This window comes from Suricata suricatta, chromosome 12, assembly GCF_006229205.1.
Source record: "Suricata suricatta isolate VVHF042 chromosome 12, meerkat_22Aug2017_6uvM2_HiC, whole genome shotgun sequence".
Lineage (NCBI taxonomy): Eukaryota > Metazoa > Chordata > Mammalia > Carnivora > Herpestidae > Suricata > Suricata suricatta.
In genome coordinates, this window is record NC_043711.1 from 91,110,143 (window position 1) to 91,133,741 (window position 23,599).

Here is a 23,599-nt window from a genome sequence, read left to right on the forward strand (position 1 = left end):
TCTCCCCCTGCCCCGTCTGTTTCTGTACAGAAGCATGCCATCTGTCCCCCGGGAGACAGGAGCTAGGTACCCGTGGTGGGTCTGGTGCGTTCGCGATGGGTCAGTTGGGAAATACTCATGCATGATGTCCATACTGTGGACTTTGATGATGCAACACGGAAGTCCTCCTATTGCAGCATGCAGCTCCTCAGCTCAGCCTTCCTGAGGAAGCTGTGGCACTAAGCCGTCTATTTCTCACATCTGGAAACAAGGAGCTAATGGTTCCAACTCAATACTGTGGGGTTACAAGGATGGACAGGTGCTTTCCCAGCCATCGGAGTTACTGTCCATGTTATGTGTCACTCGGAAATGCCTCTCGGTTTTCCCCCGTGCCCGCTCCTCACATAGCAGTGGTCTGGCACTACTGTAGCCAATGCAGTGAATGTTCCATGCTACTGTATTTAAAGCTGGGGAGCAAGATAATCCTCTAGGGTTGCCCCTTTTCTGAAAACATTTTTTAAAACAAATGTTCACCCTCTTACCTGGTAAGGTGCCAGCCATTAGGGACACAATGACCTAGTAAGGCAGTAGTTACTACTGCCTTCAGGGGAGTACTAATCTTCCTTGGTTGGGGATAGGTAGTTTGACAGCCAGTCTCTAGTTGTCCTGTCACCTGTATTCTTACGGGTCAAGAGACAATGTGGTCTAACCGAAAAAAAGAACTGTTAAGTCCTGGTCTGTTTCTGTTTGGTCTCTTACTGAGTCACCGTGGGCAAGTTACGTCTCAGTCTAATCTGTAAAAGGGGGAGAAATGTCACCACCTTCCGGGCGTGTAGACTGCCTATTCATTGCTGGACACATGCAGCTATTCTGTGGTAGCTGTTCTTCACCTGAGGACACAGGCATCGGGGGGCTGTGGTCACTCAGCAGTAATCAGGGCACCGCTGTCGAGGCTGCCTGATTTGGGCCCCCAGGAAACAGGATGCAGAGACCACCACAAGGGCAGTAAAAAGGAGCAGCAGCTCCCACTAATAAGCAGAGGCCTGAGAGCTGCCATCAATCTGCAGCGCTCCAACGCATGGCTCCTATTACTGAACAGGCCCTCGAGCTTGCATGTGTGAAAAGGAAAAGGACTTAAAATGGACAGGAAGCCGTGCTGGTTTAAGACAGGCCTGAGTAACGGCGTGGTCCAGAGCGTCAAAAGCAGCAATAACCAGGTCCATTGCCATTCTGTCGCAGTATCCTTGACTGATAAAAGAAACTTATTTCCCAACCAAGCAACCTAGAGAGTAAACACCCAGCAGGGGCCACATGGGCCTACAAGCCCTCGCCCGGTCCCCACCAGGGAGAAGTGGCGCCACTGCTGTTGGCTGTGATGAATTCCTAGACCATACCGCTGACTTCAGCCAGGGCTGTCAATCTGCAATCCTGAAGGACAGGCAGGCCCACTCATGGTGACGAAACACCAGGTGACTTCTCTGGAATGAGATGACACCATGAGGTCTGATCTGATGACTCAAAATATTCTCCTGCTTTCAAGTATGATCCTGGGCTTATTCAACATGCTGGCATTACTTATGCTTCTGTATAATTCAGCATTCACGTGTACAGTTCACTTGAGTCTTGAGTAATACTGGGTTTCCTAGCAACAGGCCAGCTTATTCTTAGAGTACAGCCAAGCAAATAGGAATACCGCTCCCTAATTTTCAAAGGAAATTTGTTATTTCAGATTAATATCAAAGTTATCATTGAGAAAAAATAACTTTATTGGACTGTTAGGTTACAATTTAGTATTGCTTTATTTTGCATTACATAAAGTGGGGGATGTTACACTGTCATGTTTTTGACATTTAGGACCTTTAAAGGTCTTGATGTGGCTACCCTTGCTATTAAGGAAAGTGGGGTGTCTGCTTTACACTGGCAGTGTAGAGGGCTAAACCTCCCCTTTTTGCCGCCCCCAATTCCTTTGCAACTTTCTCTCTATACCTTGATATAAAGCACTGTTTTAAAATGTGGTGGTTCCAACAATCCATACCAAGTCCTGCTTCCCTACCAGCCCCCCACCTCCATCCCGAGATTGTGCCCTTTGTGTCCCTTCTGTTTATTCTGCAAGAACACCTCAAATCTAGCCTCCACCAGACTGTGGCTGAACCCCTCTCACCTGTGAACGCTGCCTAGTCCATTTGAGCCCACAGTGACATCAGCAGCTGCCACCGGAGTGTTTACAATGCACTGAGCACTTGGCAAAGTAACTTTACTCTTTAAACAATCTTATGTACTAAGTACTATTTTTTATTCAAACGATGAAAACGCTCAGAGTTACACAGTCACTGGCCCAAGGTCATAAAGCATAGTATGTACTCAATAAAATATTAGCTGCCCAGTTTGACAGACACAAATGGCAAAGCTGGATACAAACCCAAACAGCCTGACTTCCAAGCCTGTGTTCTTGAAGCCATTCTTAAGGGACCAACTTCCACCTTCTGGTACAGTTTGTTCTTCTTCTTGTCTCTCACCATATAAATGGAACCCCGTGGATTCAGGTGATTGAAACCAGCATCACTATGGAATCTGCCTCTCCATGTTACCTAGTCAATGGCCGGCTAAAAAAATTTTTAAACATTTTTTTTTAATGTTTAATTTTGAGAGAGACAGAGTGTAAGCGGGCAAGGGATAGATAGAGAGGGAGACACAGAATTCGAAGCAGGCTCTAGGCTCCGAGCTGTTGGCACAGAGCCCAATGTGGGGCTCCAACTCATGAACTATGAGATCATGACCTGAGCCAAAGTCAGACGCTTAACTGACGGAGCCACCCAGGCGCCCCTACCAGTTTAAAATTTTAATCACTGAGTAGCTCTCAGCTGTCAATTTCTCCCCATCCTCACTTTGACTCCTCTGTTTCAAATGGTACATGGCCCACCCTGGTCTCATCTCTAAGTGCCTTCTGCATCATGCAGAGTGACTAAAGACCATTTGTTTACGTCACTATGAATATGCTCCCTGCTGCTGTCAATGTAAGGTCCAAACTCTTCAGTGTGGGTTGCGAAGCCCTTCGTGACCTAGTCCCTGCCTCTTCTCCCCATTCCAGGCTTCCTGGATGGGTTTTCATCTCCCGGCCTTTGACGTGCAGTTCTGTCTATCCCTTGGCAATGCCAGCCCACCTCCCCAGTTCTCTCTCAGCTAACTCCTAACAATCCCTGGGCTAGATACCACTTCTTCCAGGAAGCCTACCAGGACAACCGCCCATCATCACCCCAGGCACCTCTCCTTTGGGTTCTCTGCAATTCTTCAATCACAGCACTAATCACACCATGCTGTACACCTGTCAGCTCGTTTTCGTCCTCCTCGAAACTGTTAAGTCCAAGATGGCGGCGCTGGTATCTGTCATGTTTAAAGTTGTATCTTTGAACCTGACAGGGCCTGGTACAGAACAAACACTCAGTTCTGTTCTACCTCCTTGTGTGCTACCGCTCCTGAAGAAGCTTCCTAACAGTGAGTGCCTGCCATTCTCTCTCTCGTCTAGGTAAGTGTCTTGTCCAGGGAAGATTATTAGTACAATTTTTGGATGAGTTCAAGCCTTAACTTACTAGCAAGACCGTATATTTTAGAAGGGAGAGGCACAGTCTGCTCAATGTTGATAAACCCGATGGCCCATTTGTGTCTAAAAAATACAGGATGGCTGCTAACTCATTAAAGCTGTTAAAAAAAAAAGGGAGGAAGGTTGTCTTCAAAGCTTAAGTCTCTGTTTTAATCAAATAACTTTGTAGTGCAAATATGATGAATTCACATGCATTTTACCTTTACATACTCATAACAAGTAAGTACATAGACCAAAAGTCGCACTGTTTTCCCAAGTGAATCTTCGTTTTAACCAAACCTACAAAGCGCTCACGGAAAGCACTCCTGGCAAAGCTGGAGCGGCGCAGCTTCCCCGCCGTAGTGTAAACCCCGGAACGAACAGACTCCAGCTGCAGAAGCCGCAGCCCGCAGCCTCCCTGCTCTTCCGGGGAAGGACCCACACGCTCCTCCCCAGGCTCCTCCCCCGCACTCTGCCGCTGCACACAGTAGGGCTGACGGACTCCAGAGTGCCCGCGTCACACAAGTAAACACTTTCACAGAAGAAACCTGTCCTACAAATGGTGGGTTTTTTTTTTTTTTTTTTTTTTTTGCTTTTTAAGGATACTGCAATAGAAATATATTAACGATTGGCCTCAAATATCCAACATTTTTCTTATATTTTAAATCAAAGTTGTAAGATCCTACAGGTCTCAATAAAGAACTCTTCACAGCACAGCTGTGGTTCACTTTAAAACGCAAAATGTTCCCTTTGCGATATATCCTTACAAATAAACATAATATACATACAAATGAAAAGTAGAGATCCTGCATCAAGCATTACTCAGCCTGGCCTCTGACAGAAACTTGGGTATACTCAAATTTGCAAACTGTTCACTTAATATTTTAGTTGAAGCAAAATTAAAATAGATATGGGCTTTCAGCAAAGCAGACCTTTATGAATTCTCAGAGACTCAGTTGAAGTCACGATTGGTGAGGACGAGTGGAGCCACGAGGGTCCAGACATAGAGGAGGAGGCAGACCCAGCTGGAGCTGATCTTGACCCACACAGCTGGCCACTTGCTGGTCATGCTCTGGAACTTTGCATCAGGGCTAAGAAAACAGGAGAGGGTCACGTGAAGGAGCCTGTTATCAACATCGAGCAGCCCGCCAGCCAGAGCCGAGGAGGAGGCAGACACTAGTCTCTAGTAAGGTTCTAGGAGGAACTTGAGAAAGCTACTATGATTAGTTTTTTGGGAGCAGGAGAATCTATCTCTCAAAGAACTTGTATCTTCTTGCCAGCATGAAGAACTCTGAATACTGTATCCCTTGGGCAAAGTTCTTTAGAAACATCTAGCTGTTCTAGATATTGGCTAAACTCTAGATTGAAATGGCATCCCTCAAACTTTCCTTCCTTATCACATCATGACTTTCACCAGAATACTCTATATGGCCATCTCTGGACACAGAGGAAAATTAGTGAACAAAGATGGGTCAGGAGGCTTTATGCCATGATTTTCTCTTAAGTAACTCAAGTCTGGAAGAGGTCTCCATGATTTGTACTGTAAGAACTACAACTGGATTTTAAATCCAAGAGGAGAAAAAGTCAAAGGCATTCCCAAAAAGAGTCAGCACTGATCACAACCTCACTACATGGGTAAAACAAGAAGATTCTGGGATCCAGCAACGGGTGGAGATCTTCAAGGGGGCCAAGTGGTCATCACCCAGTTAGCCTGTGCCTCTTACCTGTACCAACTGGTCAGGGTCATCATGATGTACAAGGAAGCCAAGGAGAGCATGAAATGGAATAAGAAGTAGCTGTACTGCACTCCTTCCTTCTCGTTGTCCACGGCCCGCCGAGGCTGTCCATCTTCTTCGTCACTGCCTCCATTGGTGGCTGTATCACGGAGGATCACACTGTCACTTCCTGACAAGGTCAGCTTGCTTACTTGGCTATTGTTGGAAGTGCGGATGCTGGAAAGGGATCAAAAAGAAGATAAATCAGAAAGGGGCCTGAGATGAACTGCCGCTGTTGCTACATACATGAAGGTTATTCCTGCACTATTCAGGGACTGATGGCCTTCTGAAGGGCTCCCTGTCATCACGAGGCCAGATCAGTTTCTGCCAAGGACAGGAGCGGGAGGGAATAGAGAGGTGACTGCTAATGAGCATGGTTTCTTTCCGGCAAAATAAAATGTCCAACATCGACTGTGACGATGGCTGCACAGTCCTGTGAGTAGACTAAAAAACCGAGGAGTACACTTAAGAAGGGTGAATTTTATAATACGGAAATTATATCTCAAAAGCGAGACAAACAAAATGACACAATATAAAAAACACTTAAGCCCAGCTGTGTTCCAATACCACAATACCACTTTCCTCACAGGAACAGGCAGCCAGCACGAGGGCTGTAGTATGCCAACCTGTATTTTAAGCAAGCATCCCCCCCCACCAAAAATCTACACAAAATGTGGAAAGCTGTCCAAATTATAATGACAAATTTCATATTTGAGAATACTACATGTATTTATATGGCACATCCCTGATTCTAAAAAATTGTTTATCAAGTGATATGAATTATGTATGTAACTATACATAAAATTGTGTATAATTCTACAGACACAAATAGATTGATAGACAGTAAGTATCAGCAAAGGGGAAAAGTGTGAACTGATAGGTACCATATATGTTAACCACAGACGAGGTTAAATTTGTGTTAAGGATACCTTTATTCCCCACTTTATACTTTTCTCACTTGTTATTAATTTATATAAATATATCCTTGTCCATTTTACCTATTTAAAAATTATTAAAATAATACATGCTATTATGCAGAAAATATCAATAAAATTGGCAAGAGACAAATCTTTTACCTCTGTAAGTTTGCTTATTCCAATGTTACATATATATATGAATGCAAAGTGCTAAAATAGGTTATATCGGAGCTCTTGGGTTACCTAGAGACTTTAAAATTAGATGTAACAGAATTCTATTGTTGTGTTTTTTTAAGTTTGTTTATTTAGAGAGCATGCACACATGCACGGGGGTGGGGTGGGGGATTGGGGTGAGGGAGAGAGTTCGGCAGAGAGAGGGAGGGACAGAAACCCAAGCAGGCTCTGCGCCAACAGTGCAGAGCCAAACTTAGGGCTCAAACTCACAAACTATGAGATCATGACCTGAGATCCAGAGACGCTTAACTGACTCAGCCACCTAGGTGCCCCAGCAGTTATTTCTTTTTTTTTTACAATGATCAGGAAATACAGATTTTTTTCTTATAGAAAAAGATAAACCAACCAGAGCCATTACTCTAGCTGATCTAGGGTCAGGTGAAAGAAAACCTTATCCTTCTATCCAGGGAGAAGGTATCTCTGCATCAGTTTGTAAGGAATTATTTGAGATGATTTACTGGGCTTTAAGAAATATACATGGCTGGGTAACTCAAGTCAAGGATTTCCCATAAAGGAAAGTTTAGGTTTCCTTTTTTAATTCCTCACAGTTTTTTGAAAGGAAATAGCTTCCTTGCTCTATCATTAACTGTCCTAACAATCTTGTCCCAAGTACTTTTTAACTTACCTAGAATACAAAAGGCAGAGAACAAAGCCTGTCAGCCCAATAAAATTCTCTAGATCCAGAAAATGCCCACTCTTCGAGGGTGGACCAGAGGTAGGGACTACAGCAGTTGAATTTCCAGGAGCCAAAGTTGGTGCGGTCATGTGTGTAACGATGCTGAACAGGCCAGGGTTGCAGGAACGATCTGAAAATGGAAACTTTATTATCCTTAGTTAGAACTCCTTTTGTTCCAGGAAAGGATTTGAAGGGTAAGCTCACACATTTTACAGTCATGATGTACAGTATGGGAATACTATACTTCAAAGAACCCAGAAACTTAGCAGTTAGTAACCTATTTGTTACAATCAGTGACTTAGTTTTAGAAAAAAAAAAAAAAAGAAAATATGCAACAGTTATTTGTCAAATTTCATAAATGTCAATCTTGATTTTATGGAGTTTGAAGTTTACTGCCAAATCTTTTTGCATCTGTTGTTGAAAAAAGGATTTAAATGCAAGGAAATTTTCCCTAGATTTGTTTTTATATAGTTAAATAGGAGTATAATAACAGTAAGTTGAGTCATCACTGAAAGGTCTGCAATAACTGTTTTCCTTTAAAACAAGTCCACAGAATACCCTATTGAGTGAGACACAATGCAAAGGAGATCTCTTACAGACATTTCTTCTAGAGCTTGGAACAGCAAAGTGAAATTCAATTACAACAATGCTACAGAGGGCCAACAACAATGTTGCCTTGTCCAACTCTTAACTAGTTTGACTTAGTCTGAGTCCAGGGAAAAGCCTAGACTGTATAAAGGACTGTGGTCCTTCAGGCTGTCGGCTATGAACAGCTATGACAGACATGGAGAATAAAACTCGAAATGCAAATATGTGCATCATACAGTGAACAATGCACATTGGAGTGAAGTTTTTTGTTTGTTCGCCTGTTTCATGTTTGCTCTACCTCAGTTTTGCACTTGCCAAAGGAGTAATTTCCTACTTTCTTCTTATCAAATGAATGCGCTATTGACATTCCCTTACCAGGTTCATTGGACATGGCTGACCAGGTGAGGTACATGGTGTAGAGGGTGATGAGAGAGGACTGCAGGAGACCAGAACGAGGCTGGTGTTCCTGTGAAATCAAAAAGAAAACAGTGCCACAGGAACCGCAAGGGCTGACCTTCTAAACCCAGTGGACTTCCCTAGGCTCCCCTGAAGTATTATTAACGGAGATCCTTCTGATTCTACTTGACAGTTCAAAGATGAAAATAACCTTTCAGTTTGAGGTCTCTTGAAAAAGAACCAAGAAAAAGGAACTATGTACTACTGGTTCCAAGGGATTTCATGGTCCTGGAATTCCTGTGTATCCCAAAGGCTCGATTTACTAGTCCGTTGGTGTAGGAGAACCTAAGCTTAGCTGTGGCCTAACTAGCTACCAGGAGACCCAACATCTCTCTGCAACTTCAGCTTCTTCATTTTTGAAAGGAGAGGCAATGTCTCATATTCTTTTCATCTTTCCTATCTACAACTCCATGAATTTTTAAAGTATGATATTTAAATGGTGGAACTTGCACACTTGAGTTTTATTTTTAAATACTAAAAGCAATGATTTTCTAGTTTAATATCTTGGCTAAGGATTCCTAAGAATCATTCTCACTATGTAAAGTATTTTTATAAAAGTTATACATTCTCAGGTTACCTAGGTGGTTTTTTTTTAATAATGATAGGGAAATTATTCGCTCAATGGCACATTTTGCAGTTACTACGTTATAAAGACCTTATCATAATATGGGAAAATATTTAAGTATATAATCTTAAGCATAAATTCATATAAAAGATCATGTCAGTTAAAGTTTAGCATTAATTAAAAATCTGTCACAGGAGGACGAAGCAGAACACCATACCTGAATTTTTGGAAGGATGGATATAACAGAAACTACAACGCAAAGGATCAAATTAATACTAATGAAGAACTTGTTCTCTGTGCAGCCATCCGGTTTGGTGTAGTATGCGTAGAATAACCCGACAAAGACGACTGACAGGATGTAACAGACGCTTGTGACGGAGAGTAAAGCTAGAAAAAGTGAAACCAGTATGAATGCGCACGACTGTAACAAACTTTTCTAGTGAAGACCAATTTTCTTCTACTCCATGGAAAAATAGACACATTATTTTACTGTTAAGCTGGTCAACATTTTATAGGGAAATTACAGAAGACCCAAGGCTGATGTTTCAGATAGCATCAGAGGTGGCTCAATGTGAAATTCAAAAATCCACCAAGCAACTGAATTCACTTCCTAGACTACGTTACTTGATTCCATGGGTTGAAAACAGACATGTGATCATTCCAGCTAGAGTAAATTCCAACTATATGCAAAATAATATTCATTATAAACTTTTCTTAGGAATCTATAAAACTTCCGGGGCCTCAAACTGGCCCAGTTCCAGTAAGCTGGATGCCAGGGATGATGTTAACAGAACACAATGGACAGGCATCTTTTATGACATTTGTCCTCAGTAGCCACTGGCCACATAAACCCATTTCCTGTCATAGTGAGACCACATCATGTGGGAAAGGGGCATATTTGCTCTTTTTAAATACCTAAAATAATATTCCTTTCTGTTTACATGGACAATCAACAATAGTTATGTAAGTCTAAATATAGAAAACATGAGGGGGAGAGTACGCTTTGACCAAGTATAGCAACATTGAGCTCAATTAACTTGTACTTAATTCATAGCACAGACTTATTTAAGAAAACTAGTCTCCATTTTATCATAATCTCCATGGATTTTGCATGTTTAAAATTAAGTTATGTACATATTACTATCAAATGGTAATGTATATTAAATTACTAACATAGTTCTTAATGGTTTTCCATATGAATATGCAAGATTTTTCTACTTTTAAGTTACTCCAAAGTATGGCAAATCCTCAATTCATCGTTACATTCTTCTGAAGTGAGTCCAAATGAATTATAAAAAATGGAAGTAAACAGAGGGGCACCTGGGTGGCTATGTCGGTTAAGTGTCTGACCCTTGATCTCGACTCAGGTCATGATCTCATGATTTGGGAGACTGGTTCATGAGAGTGAGGCCCGTGTTCGCCTCTGCACTGACAGCATGCAGCCCACTTGGGATTCTCTCCCTTCTCTCTCTCAAAATAAACTTAAAAAAAAAAAAAAAGACTGGAAAGACATAAGCTAGTATGTTAACAGTGAGTATTAATTACTGAAGAGTTGAATTATGGGGGAATTTGTTTTCTTTTGTGATTTTTGGTTTCCAAGTTCTTGATACAGAGCAGCTATTACTTTGATGATGGGTGGAGGGGCCGGGGCTCGGAATCTCAATAACTACTATTTTTTTCAAAAGAGGCACGGCGGGTCATTGCCCCTAGTAAGTAGAGAACTCAAGTCCCTCTCTATTATTACGAACCGTACATCCTATTTCCACCCTCCAAATTTTAAGTGCCCTCTTTCTACCAGAAAGCTTTTACAAAGGGTGTGGGTCATATTCCGAATAAAGCAGGAAGGACTGTTCACTTCTATCTGCCTGAGGGATGTGGGCAGAGGACCCGTATGTATAACCCAGCTGAGTCCTCTGTCTGCGAAAACAAGGAAATCAAAACCAAAACTACATCACTAAATACATGTTTTTCTTTAACTAAACACATTTATAATTACATTATAAATCTCAGAACAAGTGAACTGAGAGACGCCAATGATATATGTTATGTGTGCTTCCTCCTAGTGTATGTAATTCACAATAAACTCAACTAGAAAACTGTAATTTTTAAAAAGTCAGCTCTCATTTGGAAGCTTATACATTTAAATCCATGGAGATATTTATTGCGCATCCTATTTTTGTTGTTTCAAGTTTTTACTTAAATTCTAGTTAGTTAACACATAGGGTAATATATGGCAACAAGATAGTCATTCTAATAGTAGAATTTAGTGATTCATCATTTACATACAATACCCAGTGCTCATCACAAGTGCTCTCCTTAATGCCCATCACCATTTAGTGCATTCCCCCACTTACCTCCCCTCCAGCAACCCTCAGTTGGTTCTCTATAGTTAATAGTGTCTAATAAATGGACATCGTGTTTAATGTAGCATAATGCAGTATGGCTCTCATAGGTGAGGTCAGATACCTACCGGCATACCAACACCTTGGATTTCCTTCTTCCATTCGATTTACCCATGATTCATTCCAAGAGTGAGCAAAGTCTACCAACAGTACTAGCTGGATGAGGATGAACAAGAAGGCCCCTACCATGCCAACAAAAAACCAGGCTACAAAGCAAAAGAACAAAGTTATTCTTTACCAAAGGAGTATCATTTCAGAATATTACTCCCCAACATTTTAAAACAATTTCAATTCAAATAATAGGTGGTAAAGACATCTTCTGTTTCTAGCAGCACAGCAAAAGGATTTCAAATCCAAACTCAAAGGCATTCTCTGAGAAGTGTTTTGTTGGGTTCCAGACCTTTTAAAACTTGTTCTAGCTTGTGCCAAGAGGAGCCTGGGATCTGACATTCCAAATGGTACAATAAGCATTTTTCTTTACTTTACAAGGGGAAAAAAAAAATCACAGTGGAAATCCACAGAAGTCACCTGATGTTATGGTAAGAAAGCAGATGAAGACAGGGATCATGGAGCACATGTGAGTTACCACAGGTCCCTATGCTGACAAGCCCTCGGATTAAGTTAGTGCCGCCAAGTAAGAAGGTAAGCTATGTTAAGATACTGGCAACATTTGGTTCCGGAACAGCCGAGAAATGGGCTGAATGCCTCCTGGGTTTATTCAATGAATTACTACCTTAATATTAGTAGTGAGTCATGTAATTGAATACCACTTCGTTCAATTGCCAGTTCTGCAACACCACCAGTGAAAATGTAGCTTAAACGCCATCATCTGCAGAGACCGTGTATATCATAATTAACTCCCTTAATAGCATACCTGTGGCGAAATGGCCCCCAGGGATGTAGAAAGAGCCAACCATGATACCAACAATGGCAGCAATTTTGAAGAACCAAAACCTATTAAAATATAAAAGGTGCATTTATGAAATGTTAATTTTTGCCCTTACATGGAGAAAAGTGAATTTCTGACATGCAAAAATAAAGATTCAGTAGCACTTCCAACATGATTGTCTGAGCTTATCTCTTCATTTGACATGAAGCTGTTTCACTCAATCTTTCATACAATTTAAAGATAAACATTAGCCCAGAGAACAAATCATTCATCGATATAATAAGAGAAAAACATAGAACTTAAGAATTTTGCTACACTTAGCAATTAAAGATAGGAATTTTTCTAGATTTCTGGAGCATTCTAAACTAACAATGTTAGCTAAATATGAAGCAATTAACTATTGGATCTAGGGAAAAGTTATCATCTAGTCCTTCTTTCACAGTACAGAACATAAGTGCCTTGTGCCCACAATCACACAGTTCATCAATGGCAAAGCTAGGACCAAACCTGGCTTTCAGTTCATGATCGTTAAAGACTGCCTCGTATGGCAGAGTGGAAAGAATCTGGCTTTGGAGCTGGACAGACCCGAGTTTCAATCCTAGCTCCAATTCTCACAGGCTCAGAAATCTCAGACACTCCCACCTCTCTGAAATTCATTACTCCATTTATAAGAAGGGGATTACAATACATATGAAGTTTACGAAACTCCTTTCAGTCTTCAAATAAGAATTATTTGAAACTGGGGCACCTGGGTGGCTCAGTTGGTTAAGCATCCAACTCTTGATTTTGGCTCAGGTCATGATCTCGCAGTTCAGGGTTCAAGCCCTGCATCAGGCTCTGTGCTGACAAGAGTGGGGCCTACTTGGGATTTGCTCTCTTTCCCTTTCTCTCTGCTCCTCCCCAACCTGTGTACTCTCTCTCCCTCTCTCTCAAAATAAAAAAAAAAAAAAAAAAAAAAAAAGAATTACTTGAAACTAAGAGGAACTGGGGATAGTCGGTAGTCAGGAATGGAAAACAATAGATTTATAAATAAGTGACCCAGTGATCCAGTTTATTTTTCTGTATACTGTTTAATACATCAGGTACATTTTTATCTTTTAACAATAAAAAGTGTATGTGTCTGTGTGTGTGCAGTGCCTAGTACAGTGCTTGAACTGTTTCACAGGTGTCTGATAAAAATCTAGGAACCTGAAACAAAGGCATTAAAAGACAAGAGGGGCACCTGGGTGGCTCAGCTGGTTGAGTGGCTGACTTTGGCTCAGGTCATGATCTCACAGTTTGTGGGTTCAAGGCCCACATCGGGTTCTGTGCTGAAAGCTCAAAGCCTGGAGCCTGCTTCCGATTCTGTGTCTCCCTCTCTCTCTCTGGCTCTCCCCCATTCTCAAAAATAAACATTAAAAAATAAATAAATAAAAATACTTCAAAAAAAAAAGAAAGAAAAGATTTTCCTCGTCCCCTCTCTGTGCTACAGAGCTCCTAACAGAAATAGCACTGAAACCACCTCACATGTACAACAGGGGAGAAATATCTCCAGGCTGCTGATTCACAGACTCTACCGTGTCCATTGCAACAGCAACATTAACTGCTCAACAGGAGGATCCACAAAATGATACCATAAGCAAGTAAATAATAAAATAAATTTTACATACCCATTGTGTATTGCTGCTCTGGGATCTTTACTTGTTTTTACTTTTAACATGAGCAGAGAGAAGACAAAGAAAAAGATGGCCAAGGCAAAGTTGATCCGATACACAGCTTTATAACCCACCAGCACATCACAGTCTTTATCTGCCATTCTATCAGCCACATTGATTTTAAAGCCCCCTTCACAGAATCCAGGAATCTGGAAAAAGCAATTGCACTGTTAGGGCGATATCCACAATTAAACAAAGATTCTATCCCATCATAAAAAAGCCTGGATTTATAAAATGGACTACTTCAACAACCGCGAGACGGCCCTGAGGGACTCTTCCCTTTCTGCCTTCCAATTCGCTTGCAGCCTTGTCACCAAACAGCAGAAAGGACTTACTTGTATTTTGCAAATAAAAGTGAAGTTCTCTTTTCTTGCTGATGAGTTTATCTCCCATCTTGCCACGAGTTTTCATGGCAACTGTCTACAACTGACTCCTTCCACAGGTGAAGGGCTAGTCTAGGTAAATGTTTAAATCTGAAACATACATGGGAAGACAATGTCTCTGTGTCACTCTTTTAATATCTTTCTCTGAGTTGTTACACTAGACCCTGAAGTTGTTCGTTCTGACGACCTTTATTCATGAAAAAGGACTAATGCTTTCATGTTCTATGTCTTGACTATACCCAAAAGTAATTTAAAAACCTAACAATTACAATGAACTTGATTGAGTTATACAACGGTGCAAAGTGAGAATGTTAATCACAACTTAAATGGTGCCAGCTACAAAAATCACACAGATATAACCAGTACGTTAAGGCTCCTGTTACTTTTCCTCACCTTCTTCAGCTGAGACTCCATCCCTTCTGTGAGCATGATACAGGACAGGGCAGCGCCCAGGAAGAGAATGAAAGCATAGATGAGGCGGGTCACCGTGGAGTTCTTACTATTGGGGCAGCAGCTACACAGCAGACACGACGCACCACTGCAAAGGCACGGCACCTGCGACAAGCACACCACAGCCATTTGAGACTTCTTTCAGTGGACCCCTGCGTGTCCTGAGTGTCACAGAGCAGACGATGAGGAGGTAAGCCAGGCTTTCACAGCTCTGACTGAGGGAGTAATGGCTGGGAGGAAGGGATTAAAATCCAGGGTTCTGGAGTCAATATTATTTCTGTCACCTTAGCAAGTTACATAAGCTTTTTCTTCATCTGTCAAAGAGTCTCAATAACAGAACCTTCCTCCCCCAGATATTGCTATATGAAAAGAGTACTCAACACAGTGCCTAAAACACTGAAGGAGTCCAGTCAATGTTATATTCACACAGAGTATATTTTATTTAAAACCAGTATATCTTAATACTGAGAAAAATAAAAACCTAACTCCACTTGCTATTTAAGGAATCCCAGTGACCAAATCTGGCATTACAGCATAAAGCAACATTTCATGGAAATGGTTATAAATGAGGATAGCAAGAGCCATTTAGCTTCTTTCAGGAGAAACCTGGGGAGTCCTCACAGAATCACCACTTGACCCGGCAATTCTAGTCCTAAACAGACACCCAAAACAACTGAAATAGGAATTCAAACAAAAGCTTGTACAGGACTGTTCAAAGCAGCACTATTTACAGTTGCCAAAAGGCAGAAACAACCCAATGTCCATCAACTGATGAATGGACACATAAAATGTGGTATATCCACACAATGGAATATTACTCAGTCGTAAAAATGAACAAAGTAGTGATATATGAGGTGACATGGATAAACCTAGAAAACCTCATACTAAGTGAAAGAAGCCAAACACAAAAGGTTATATATTGTATTCAATTTATATGAAATGTCCAGAATAAGTAAATCCAGAAATGGAAAGCATCAGTAGTTTCCAGAGGTTGGATGGGGAGAGTGAAAAAATGGGGGAATGACTGACTTAATGAGAATCGAGCTTCTCCTTGGGGGGATATGAAAATGTTCTAGAACTAGACAGATGTGATGACAGCACAACACTGTGAATGTACTAAATACCACAAAATTATACGCTTTAAAATGGTTACTTTTGTATTATGTGAATTTTACCTCAACTGAAAAAAAAAGTAACCTGGATCTCTGGTGAGCATTCCCGACGAAGGCATAATTTGAGTTGCTTTTTATGTAGGCTTAATTAGGAAAGTGCCTGACTTGCTTTCACAGGTGACATTACTAAGTCACGTTACAAGGGCAGGCTGAAGTCAGACTCAGCAGCAGAAGCGGCAGACGTAAATAATAGGGGACGCTGACCCCACAGCACAGTCCCAGGTTTCACTTTTTATAGATAGTACCTTGCGTGGCCTGTATCATGGTTTTGTTTGATTTGGAACAAGACGTTAAGCTTCTTAAAAGACCAGTTTTCTCATCTGTAAAAATGGGCATGACACCACCTACCCAAAGAGTTACTGTGTGAAGAATGAACGGTTATCAGGAATATATGGCACCAGCCTAATGCCTGGCACGGGAGGGGCTCAGTAAATCACAGCAGCCATGGACACTGATCACCCAGGTACAGTATCCAATTCGTAACTAAAATCTGGGCCAAAAGACTCCGAGGTCAGCAGAGGTCTGTAGGTAGCCAGAGACAGGAACAGAGGCACAGCCAACAACAATGACACTAATTGATTACTTCAGGTTTGTTTTGTCTGCGTTCACACGCTCCCGACTCTCTTTAGCTATTTATTTTCTGTCTCATGGTAACTGCCTCCTGTCTGTTATGGGTTGAACTGTGCCAAATTAGTATGTCGAAGCCCTGATCCCCAGGACCGGAGAATGTGACCCTATTTGGAAAAAAGTCACTGCAGATGTACTTAGCTAAAATGATGCTATGCTGAAGAGTGGGCACCTAATTAAACATGACTGGTGTCATAAAAACGAGAATTTGGGCACAGACAGGCAGCATGGGAAGAATACCAACTTAAGATGAAGGCAGAGATCTACAAGTCAAGGAACATCAAAGACAGATACAAACCACCCGGAGCTGGGAAAAAGGCATGGAATATATTCTCTGTCACCACCCTCAGGAGCCAACCCTGTTGACACCTTAGTCTCAGACTTCCAGCTTCCAGAAACGGAAAGACAATAAATTTCTGTTGCTTAAACCACTCAGTTTGTGGTATTTTGTTATCAAGCCCTAGCAAACTAATATACCTACTTACTTGTTTATAAATATCAAGAGACTATAAGTACCTTTAGGGGGCCCACCCACTGTTACGTCTCTTGCACCTTTACACAGTAGGTACTCAAGCTGAGGAACAAAGCTGTCTTACTGTTATACCATTTCCCTCTCAGCATGGGACAACTCTACTCTTCCTGTTACGCAGGCCAAAAACCGTGGAGTATCCTCGATGCCCTCTTTTGTTCCAAAACCATCACCCAATCTGTTAGCACGTAAGCTTTATCCTCAAAATATATATCCAGAGTTTTTTTTAGTTTTAATTTATTATTTATTTATTTTGAGAGAGAGGGAGCACAAGTGAGCAGGGGAGTGGCAGAGGACAGACTGAGAGAGAGAGAGAGAGATTGAGAGAGAGAAGAGAGAATCCCAAGCAGGCTCTGCACTGTCAGCACAGAGCCCAGCACAGGGCTGAAACTCAGGACTGGAACTCCTGAACTGTGAGATCGTGACCTGAGCTGAATCAAGAGTAAGAGGCTTAACCGACGGAGCCTCCCAGGTGCCCCTACATCCAGAATCTGATCACTTCTTAGCATCCTTAGCTATCGTGTAGGTCTGAACTACCACCATCTTCACTCACCTGGATTAAACGCAATGGCTCCTATCTTACTGCTGAAGTGACCCATTCAGAAGCCAGCGTTCGTACAGATTATTTTAAGATGAAGACATTTGAGATTCGAAAAAGCCTTCTTGGAGCTTTCTTCATCTGACTAAAAGCAGCAACTTCTGGAATAGGAGGCTGCCATAAATTCTCTCTCCATGAGTTTTATGGCCATGAAGACAAAAGACCTCTGCACCTACACAAACAAGTATTATCACAAACTTTCTTATCTACTGTTTGTTTTCCTAAAAACCCATCTGTCTTCCCTAAAGAAACCTATCTTATAAAAGCCCTTTTCCTCTCCCTTATTAAGTTAGGTATATAATAAGCTGTATTTTCCAAGTACCCTTTGGAGTTATTCATCACTGCATGATGAAGAACATCCTGTGTATATGTGTATTGCACGTGTACATAGCTTTTTTCTTGTGCTCATCTGTCTTTTGTCAGTTTAATTCACAGATCCCACACCCCCCACCACTAACCTCACAGAAGGGTGCAATGAATGTTTTTTTTCCCTCCTCTACATTGCTTTCCCCTTTATTTTCTACAATCTGTTCTCCACACAACCATCTTGTTAAAACACAGATCAGATCACATCATTCCTCGTGTCTATTTTGGATCCCTCTCTCACTTTAAGAGTAAAAGCCAAAGTCCTTAAACTGGCCTCCACGACCACACAATGGCTATCTACAGGATTTGGCTGGCTCCCTGCTACCTTTCTGACTTTATTTCCTGTTATTCTTCCCCTTCCTCCTTCCATTCTTTGGTACACTGCACTTCTTGCTATTCCTGCTGAACCAAGGGACCAATAAAATATAAAAGCAACTTATAGAGAGAAATCCTTTGATGGCATCCATTCAAATCTTAGCTTTACAACAAAGTCAAAATGTGTTTCAGGTTGTTAGGATAAAAAAATAAAATCTTTGTTTCAAAGTACAAACCACTCCTTAATTACTTTCTTAACTATATTTTTTCCTAACTCTGTTTTGCAAATAGCCTGACCCACTAGTGGATTGTAAAATTCAACGTATCAGGATTTGTTCTAATGTGAAAGAAAAATTGTACAGCGGATGATAAAAGTAAAATTTATTTCATAAATAACACTTGGGTTTAATTAGACATATTAAATCAACTATGTAAAATTTACTTCTTGCTTTCGGTCAAGGTCAAAAAATTCGAAGACCACTGCTCTCAAGGAACCTGTAAATGACTAAACACCCTTCTGATTTAAGGTCAACAGCCTTAAAGAATGGAAGGGCGCCACGCTGGCTCAGACAGAGGAGCACGCGACACTTGATCTCAGGGCTGTGAGGTGGAGCCCTACCAGGTGTAGAGATTACTTGAAAATAAAATCTTAAAAAAAAAAAAAGGAAAATACACTGTGTCCCTAATAAATGGTAGTGTAATGAGTTGAGATTGAGTCCTTGATCAACTAAATCAGCTGGGCAGTTATGAAACAAGGGAAATGACTTTAAAGAATCATGATCCTCAGGAGCAGGTATACGGGGTAACTCACCATGTTCTCGTTCCTAGATCCTAAAATTTCCTTTTTAAAATGTGCCGTTTACAATCTACAAAGGGATTCAACCCAATTTATTCACTTTATCCTCACAGCAGCTCCCGAGGTAAGGAATGCTGGAGTGATTGTCCTCATGTTACGATAAGCCAGAGATAATGGTCTTGGACAAGGTCTCAAAATGTTCACGCCATGGCTTCCAATTTTGAATAATAATCCACCAGGCCTTCTTTCCTTTGCCCAGAACTACATACAGGCCTCGTTTAAAATCCCAGCTCTGCCACATACTCTGTAGCACTGGCAAATCCATGCTATGGGATCAATAGATCATTTAAGCCACCCAAAATTAAACGACGCCACCTTATGAAGCTACTTCGAAATGAAGCAGAGCGCCCTCGCCCCGGAACTCTCATTCCCCGGTTCAGGTTCCAGCTCCAGAGGAACCCGAGGCCGGAAGGCTCTCGGGGGCGGGGCAATCGAAATTGTAAACAATGACTGCCTGACCTTCTACGTTCCCCCACAAACCCGGAAGGCGAGCCGCGTGATCCCAATCCCGGGGGGCAATCACGGATTTTGATTTGGGCCCCCGGATACTCTCTGCAGCCCAGGGCCTGTGCCCCCTAACCCCTGGCCAAGGACCGATAGGGTCTGGGCTTGGGGCTCCCTGCTGCCCTCCCTCAAACTACACGTCCGACGGAGACATCAGACCCTGAACTCACCCAGCTGGCGAGGGAGAAGACGCCCAGCACAGCCCCCATGGTGACGCTTGGTGATGGAGGCGGCTGGTCGGTAGGTTTCTAGCGCGGTGGTAACTGCCAGTCGAGGCGTCTCATCAGAATCGCGACGTTTTCTCAAGCCGGAAACGCGCGAGGTGCGTCATTGCGTGACCCCGCCCACCGTCCTCAGCCGCTGCTGCCCGAGGGAGCCTCTGTCATTGGTAGAGGGAGAAGGCGGAGCTAAATCGTCCTGGCACTAAGTGGAGGCGGGGCTAAGCCGGTCCAGAGGGGAGGGAGGAGGCGGTGCTAACCTGGCCAGTCGCTGAGGGAGGAAGGCGGCTAAACAGTCCCTGCTCTGAGAGAGGAGGCGAGGCTACCCGGCTGGCGCTGAGTAAGAAGGCGGGGCTAACCCGGTCGGCGGCTGAGGGAGGAGGCGGGGCTAACCGGCCGGGAGCGGAGTGAGAAGGCGGGGCTAACCGGTCGGCGGTGAGGGAGGAGGCGGTGCTAAACCGGCCTGGAGCTAAGGGGGAAGGCGGGGTTAACACCACTTGGAGCTGAGGTGGGAGATGGGGCGAAAGCGGCCCAGAGCTGCAGGAGGTGTCAAGGCTTTATTCCTTCACCTCGCTTGTATTCACTGGGAGCCCGTTACGTGTCGAGATCTGAGGTACAGAAATGCACAGGAATTTATGGCCAACTTAAGAAAAGAGCCTGACACTGAACATAAGTGCACCATGACACACTGTGATGAGTACTATGAAGAAGTAGTATGAGGGAATGTCCTTTCAATAAAAGCGTATTTATTAATGTGAGGGGAGGTAATGGGGTTGGTGGGTGTCGGTCCTGGAAGGGTGTTCTGAGGAATTTGTATTTAATCTGAGAACCAAAAGATGAGTCCAAGCTAATCAGGGAAAGATGAGCGTTGTTTCTTAGAATGTGGAATAAATACACTTGGGGTAAACAGAAGAGTCCTGGGGGCATGAACACATTAGGTGACACTGAAAGGCAGCGTGAGAAAGTCTCGCTTCAAACCAAAGAGAAAGTTCATTTGTCACTGGTACTTAACACGTTTCTAACATTTGCTTACCTCCATTTTTGACAGAGTGAAGGCTTCATTTTCCAAATCTCTCCAAAAGGTAAGTCCATCTCCAGTTAAATAGCATTGCTTTGTTTTAGGGTCAGTGGGTGTGCTTGCAGAAATCCTTCCATTTCCACCAAGCAGTGGTACCGAACCCCAAGTTGGACTGCCATGGCCAACTCTCAAGAGGTGAATTTTGCTTGGAAAGGAATGTGAATTTTATCCAGGAGGCTGGCCACGTTGGGGACAAGGCAGACTCTTCAAAGCCCAAGTCAGAGGTTTCTGCCTGGCCCGGGGCTTTTCAAAGGGATTTAGATCAGCTCATCAGTATGGGGAATGCAGTGGCCCCAACACCTCTTGATTATGTGCAGACTTGATGGTACCAGCTAGAGACGTTATCACCATGCTCAGAGATGGAGCAAGGGGGTCTGGTTCCTTAGCGCCTGGGCTTTGTGCAAGGGCATCTGGTTTCTGTTTCGTGACTTGCAGACGTGCTCTGTTCTTTCTAGGAAAGAATGCGTGATCTATATACAAGAAAAGGTCAGTCCACCAATCAGTGGGACTAAGGTGTTTGCTGAAATTTAGATTACGAGGTTGGCCACGCAGGCCGAGGCCACTTCAGCAACACTGGTTGTCCATTTAAGAAATGATGTAAATTTTACTCTGTAAATTTAAGTTAAAACTGGGAGGCTATTTCAAGAAAAAAAATTGAGAAATGTTTCACTTATGTATATAACAGTGCAGGTGGTTTGCAGATATGGCAACAGTGATGAGATTAAAGTGTTATACAAATGACTAGGGGAACATTTACCTGGGAATATAAGAACCTGTAGAGTTTGGAATCCTAGAATATTTAGATTGGAAGAAGCCATAGAAATATTTGAATCTGGTTTTGTTTTTGTTTTTTTCAGAAATGGAGAAAGACTCAAAGTGAAATGGTTTACTCAAGGCCACAGAAAAGGTTGATGGCAGAGGAAGGAGAATTACTTAAGCTTTCCTAATTCCCCGCTGAGCTCCACCCCACCCCTACCACCGAATACCTGCCCAAGTGGAGTTGCTTCATGGTCACGGAACCTTTCAGGTAACCCTTAAATTCCTTCCTTCTTCCTGTTTGGGTACTGCTGGCCCGAGCTAAAGAAAGCGAAGACTGTAATGAAGTCCATGGTCAAGTCCCATCAGGGACATACCTGTACTCCAAAAAATACCAGATTTATTTGGCTCATACAGCAAGGGAGAATTCTCATCACAGAAAACATGAGGTTATCTCGCCAAGAGGGAACTGGGAAGAGCTTATTGCAGGATTTGGGTTTGTGCTGCGTATCTGTGAGGAGGGTTTAAGCAAGTGGAGAACAGTTTTGAGTTGGATACAGTTGAGAAGCAGGGGCAATCCGATGGTTAGGTATCTCACTGTTTTGTCGTCCAGGAGGTGGAGGGAATAAAGCAGAGCCAGAGTTATGACTGAGAAGGAAGCAGGACCCACTCGTGGTGGAAGAGGAGAATCTTGTCCTATCTGTGGTTCTGCCATGGCCTTGTCTGCTATTTGTTTGCATTCTGTGAGCGCTGCTGTGTACGTTCAGTTAGGAACTTTGGGGCTACCTGGCAGCTGAAGAATTTTCATTCTTCTCATCTGCCCAACTGTGGGATCCAGCCGGGTCTCTCAGTATTTCTGACCCCAAGTGATGAAAGCAGATCTTCTGCTCCAATTTACCCCCTCATGCAGGAACCCCTCTGCAGCATTCCCTCTGGCGGCAGTGGGGGGTGGGCAGCCCCTCCGATCTTTACATTGATTGTCAAAATTTGTTTTTTCCTCCCTTGTAAGGGAGGAAATTTTTCCTCTTCCCTCTGGGTTCACAGATTAGGCTGGGGAGGCCTGGAGTTTTGCTTACCGTTCTGACAAAGGATGATACATTCTGCATTTGTAGAGAAGTTCTAAGACAATGGAAAGGAGTTTAGGCTATTAGGGAGGTAAAGTGGAAGAAGTTAATGGAAGATAAGGATTGTTTTAGTAAGGTTTGTCATGTAGATTCCTCTCTCTTGATAAAAGTCTAGAGTTCTCTCCTGCTTAACTTCTGCTCTTTCTGATGGAGAGGGTGGGAGCACCATCTTCACAAAGGGAAATTCCTCAGGGTGAGGGCAGAGCGCTTTGCTGTGTCTACTTCTCGGTTGCTTTCAGCCTGAAGTAATCCTTATGCAGGTTCTGGGGCGGCATATTCTAGCCCCACACACTCTTACATATTGTTTGAAAAGATAATATGGATACTTGGTTTTTAAAAATACTGCAAAAAGTGCATTGAAAATGTATTTCCTTACCCCCTCATCTCCTAGATCTCTTTCCAGAGTTTATAGATGCATATGCCATGATTATATGTATTATCTATCATTCCCTCTTTACACATGGTAGCATTCCAACCACATAGTGGTGCGTATTGCTTTTTTTTCACTTAACTTATTCATTTATTCAATAAATATTTACCATGCTCTTACTATGTGCCAGCCAGTTCCCAGTGATGAGAAAACAGCAGGGAACAAAACAAAATGCCTGCCTTTTAAAGAGCTTATGCTGTAGTGAAAAGAGACAAGTAATAAACAAATATAAAATGTCAGTTACTGATAAGAGCTGTGAAGAGAAACAATAAAACAGGCGAGGAGAACACAGAAGTTGGTGGGGGTCTATTTTAAATAAAGTAGTCAGGGCAGGTGTTTTTGAAAACCAGACATTTGAACAAAGACATTAAGAAATGAGGAAGCAAGCTGCATAGGAAGAGTGGTCAACATGGAACAGCAGGAGGAAAAGCCGTGAAACAG

The 23,599-nt window shown here is 42.6% G+C and overlaps 2 protein-coding genes across 3 annotated transcripts in view; one reads left to right on the plus strand and one right to left on the minus strand.

The window, feature by feature from the left end:
* Positions 1-3,705: 3,705 nt before the first annotated feature.
* SERINC3 (serine incorporator 3) lies at positions 3,706-19,879 on the minus strand. 2 transcript variants are annotated; one of them, XM_029918463.1, is made up of 10 exons: positions 19,723-19,879; positions 14,529-14,690; positions 13,708-13,901; positions 12,044-12,123; positions 11,238-11,375; positions 8,985-9,154; positions 8,122-8,212; positions 7,108-7,288; positions 5,281-5,508; positions 3,706-4,647 (listed from the first exon to the last, which is right to left on the minus strand). In XM_029918463.1, the coding sequence occupies exons 1-10, from the start codon at positions 19,759-19,761 to the stop codon at positions 4,509-4,511; spliced, it is 1,422 nt and encodes a 473-aa protein (XP_029774323.1). In that variant the 5' UTR covers positions 19,762-19,879; the 3' UTR covers positions 3,706-4,508. The 2 variants fall into 2 exon arrangements, with proteins under 2 accessions (XP_029774323.1, XP_029774324.1); XM_029918464.1 differs by lacking the exon at positions 19,723-19,879 and adding an exon at positions 17,467-17,669.
* A 153-nt stretch (positions 19,880-20,032) lies between these two features.
* PKIG (cAMP-dependent protein kinase inhibitor gamma) overlaps positions 20,033-23,599 on the plus strand; it is a 99,013-nt gene continuing 95,446 nt past the window's right edge. Inside the window, exons 1-3 of the mRNA XM_029918471.1 lie at positions 20,033-20,110; positions 20,819-20,852; positions 21,706-21,875. The gene's annotated coding sequence lies outside the window, so the exon portion shown is untranslated. The remainder of the gene's footprint in view (positions 20,111-20,818; positions 20,853-21,705; positions 21,876-23,599) is intronic.

What these genes read in the sequence shown, in the direction of transcription:
- SERINC3 (XM_029918463.1), bottom strand. Translation starts at nt 19,761, where the DNA reads ATGGGGGCTGTGCTGGGCGTCTTCTCCCTCGCCAGCTGG. An exon ending in TGGAGTCTCAGCTGAAGAAG is followed by an intron (nt 13,902 to 14,528) that starts GTGAGGAAAAGT and finishes TGCTTTTTCCAG; the next exon opens with ATTCCTGGATTCTGTGAAGG. An exon ending in CTCTGCCTTTTGTATTCTAG is followed by an intron (nt 5,509 to 7,107) that starts GTAAGTTAAAAA and finishes ATCCCTTTCCAG; the next exon opens with CATCCGCACTTCCAACAATA.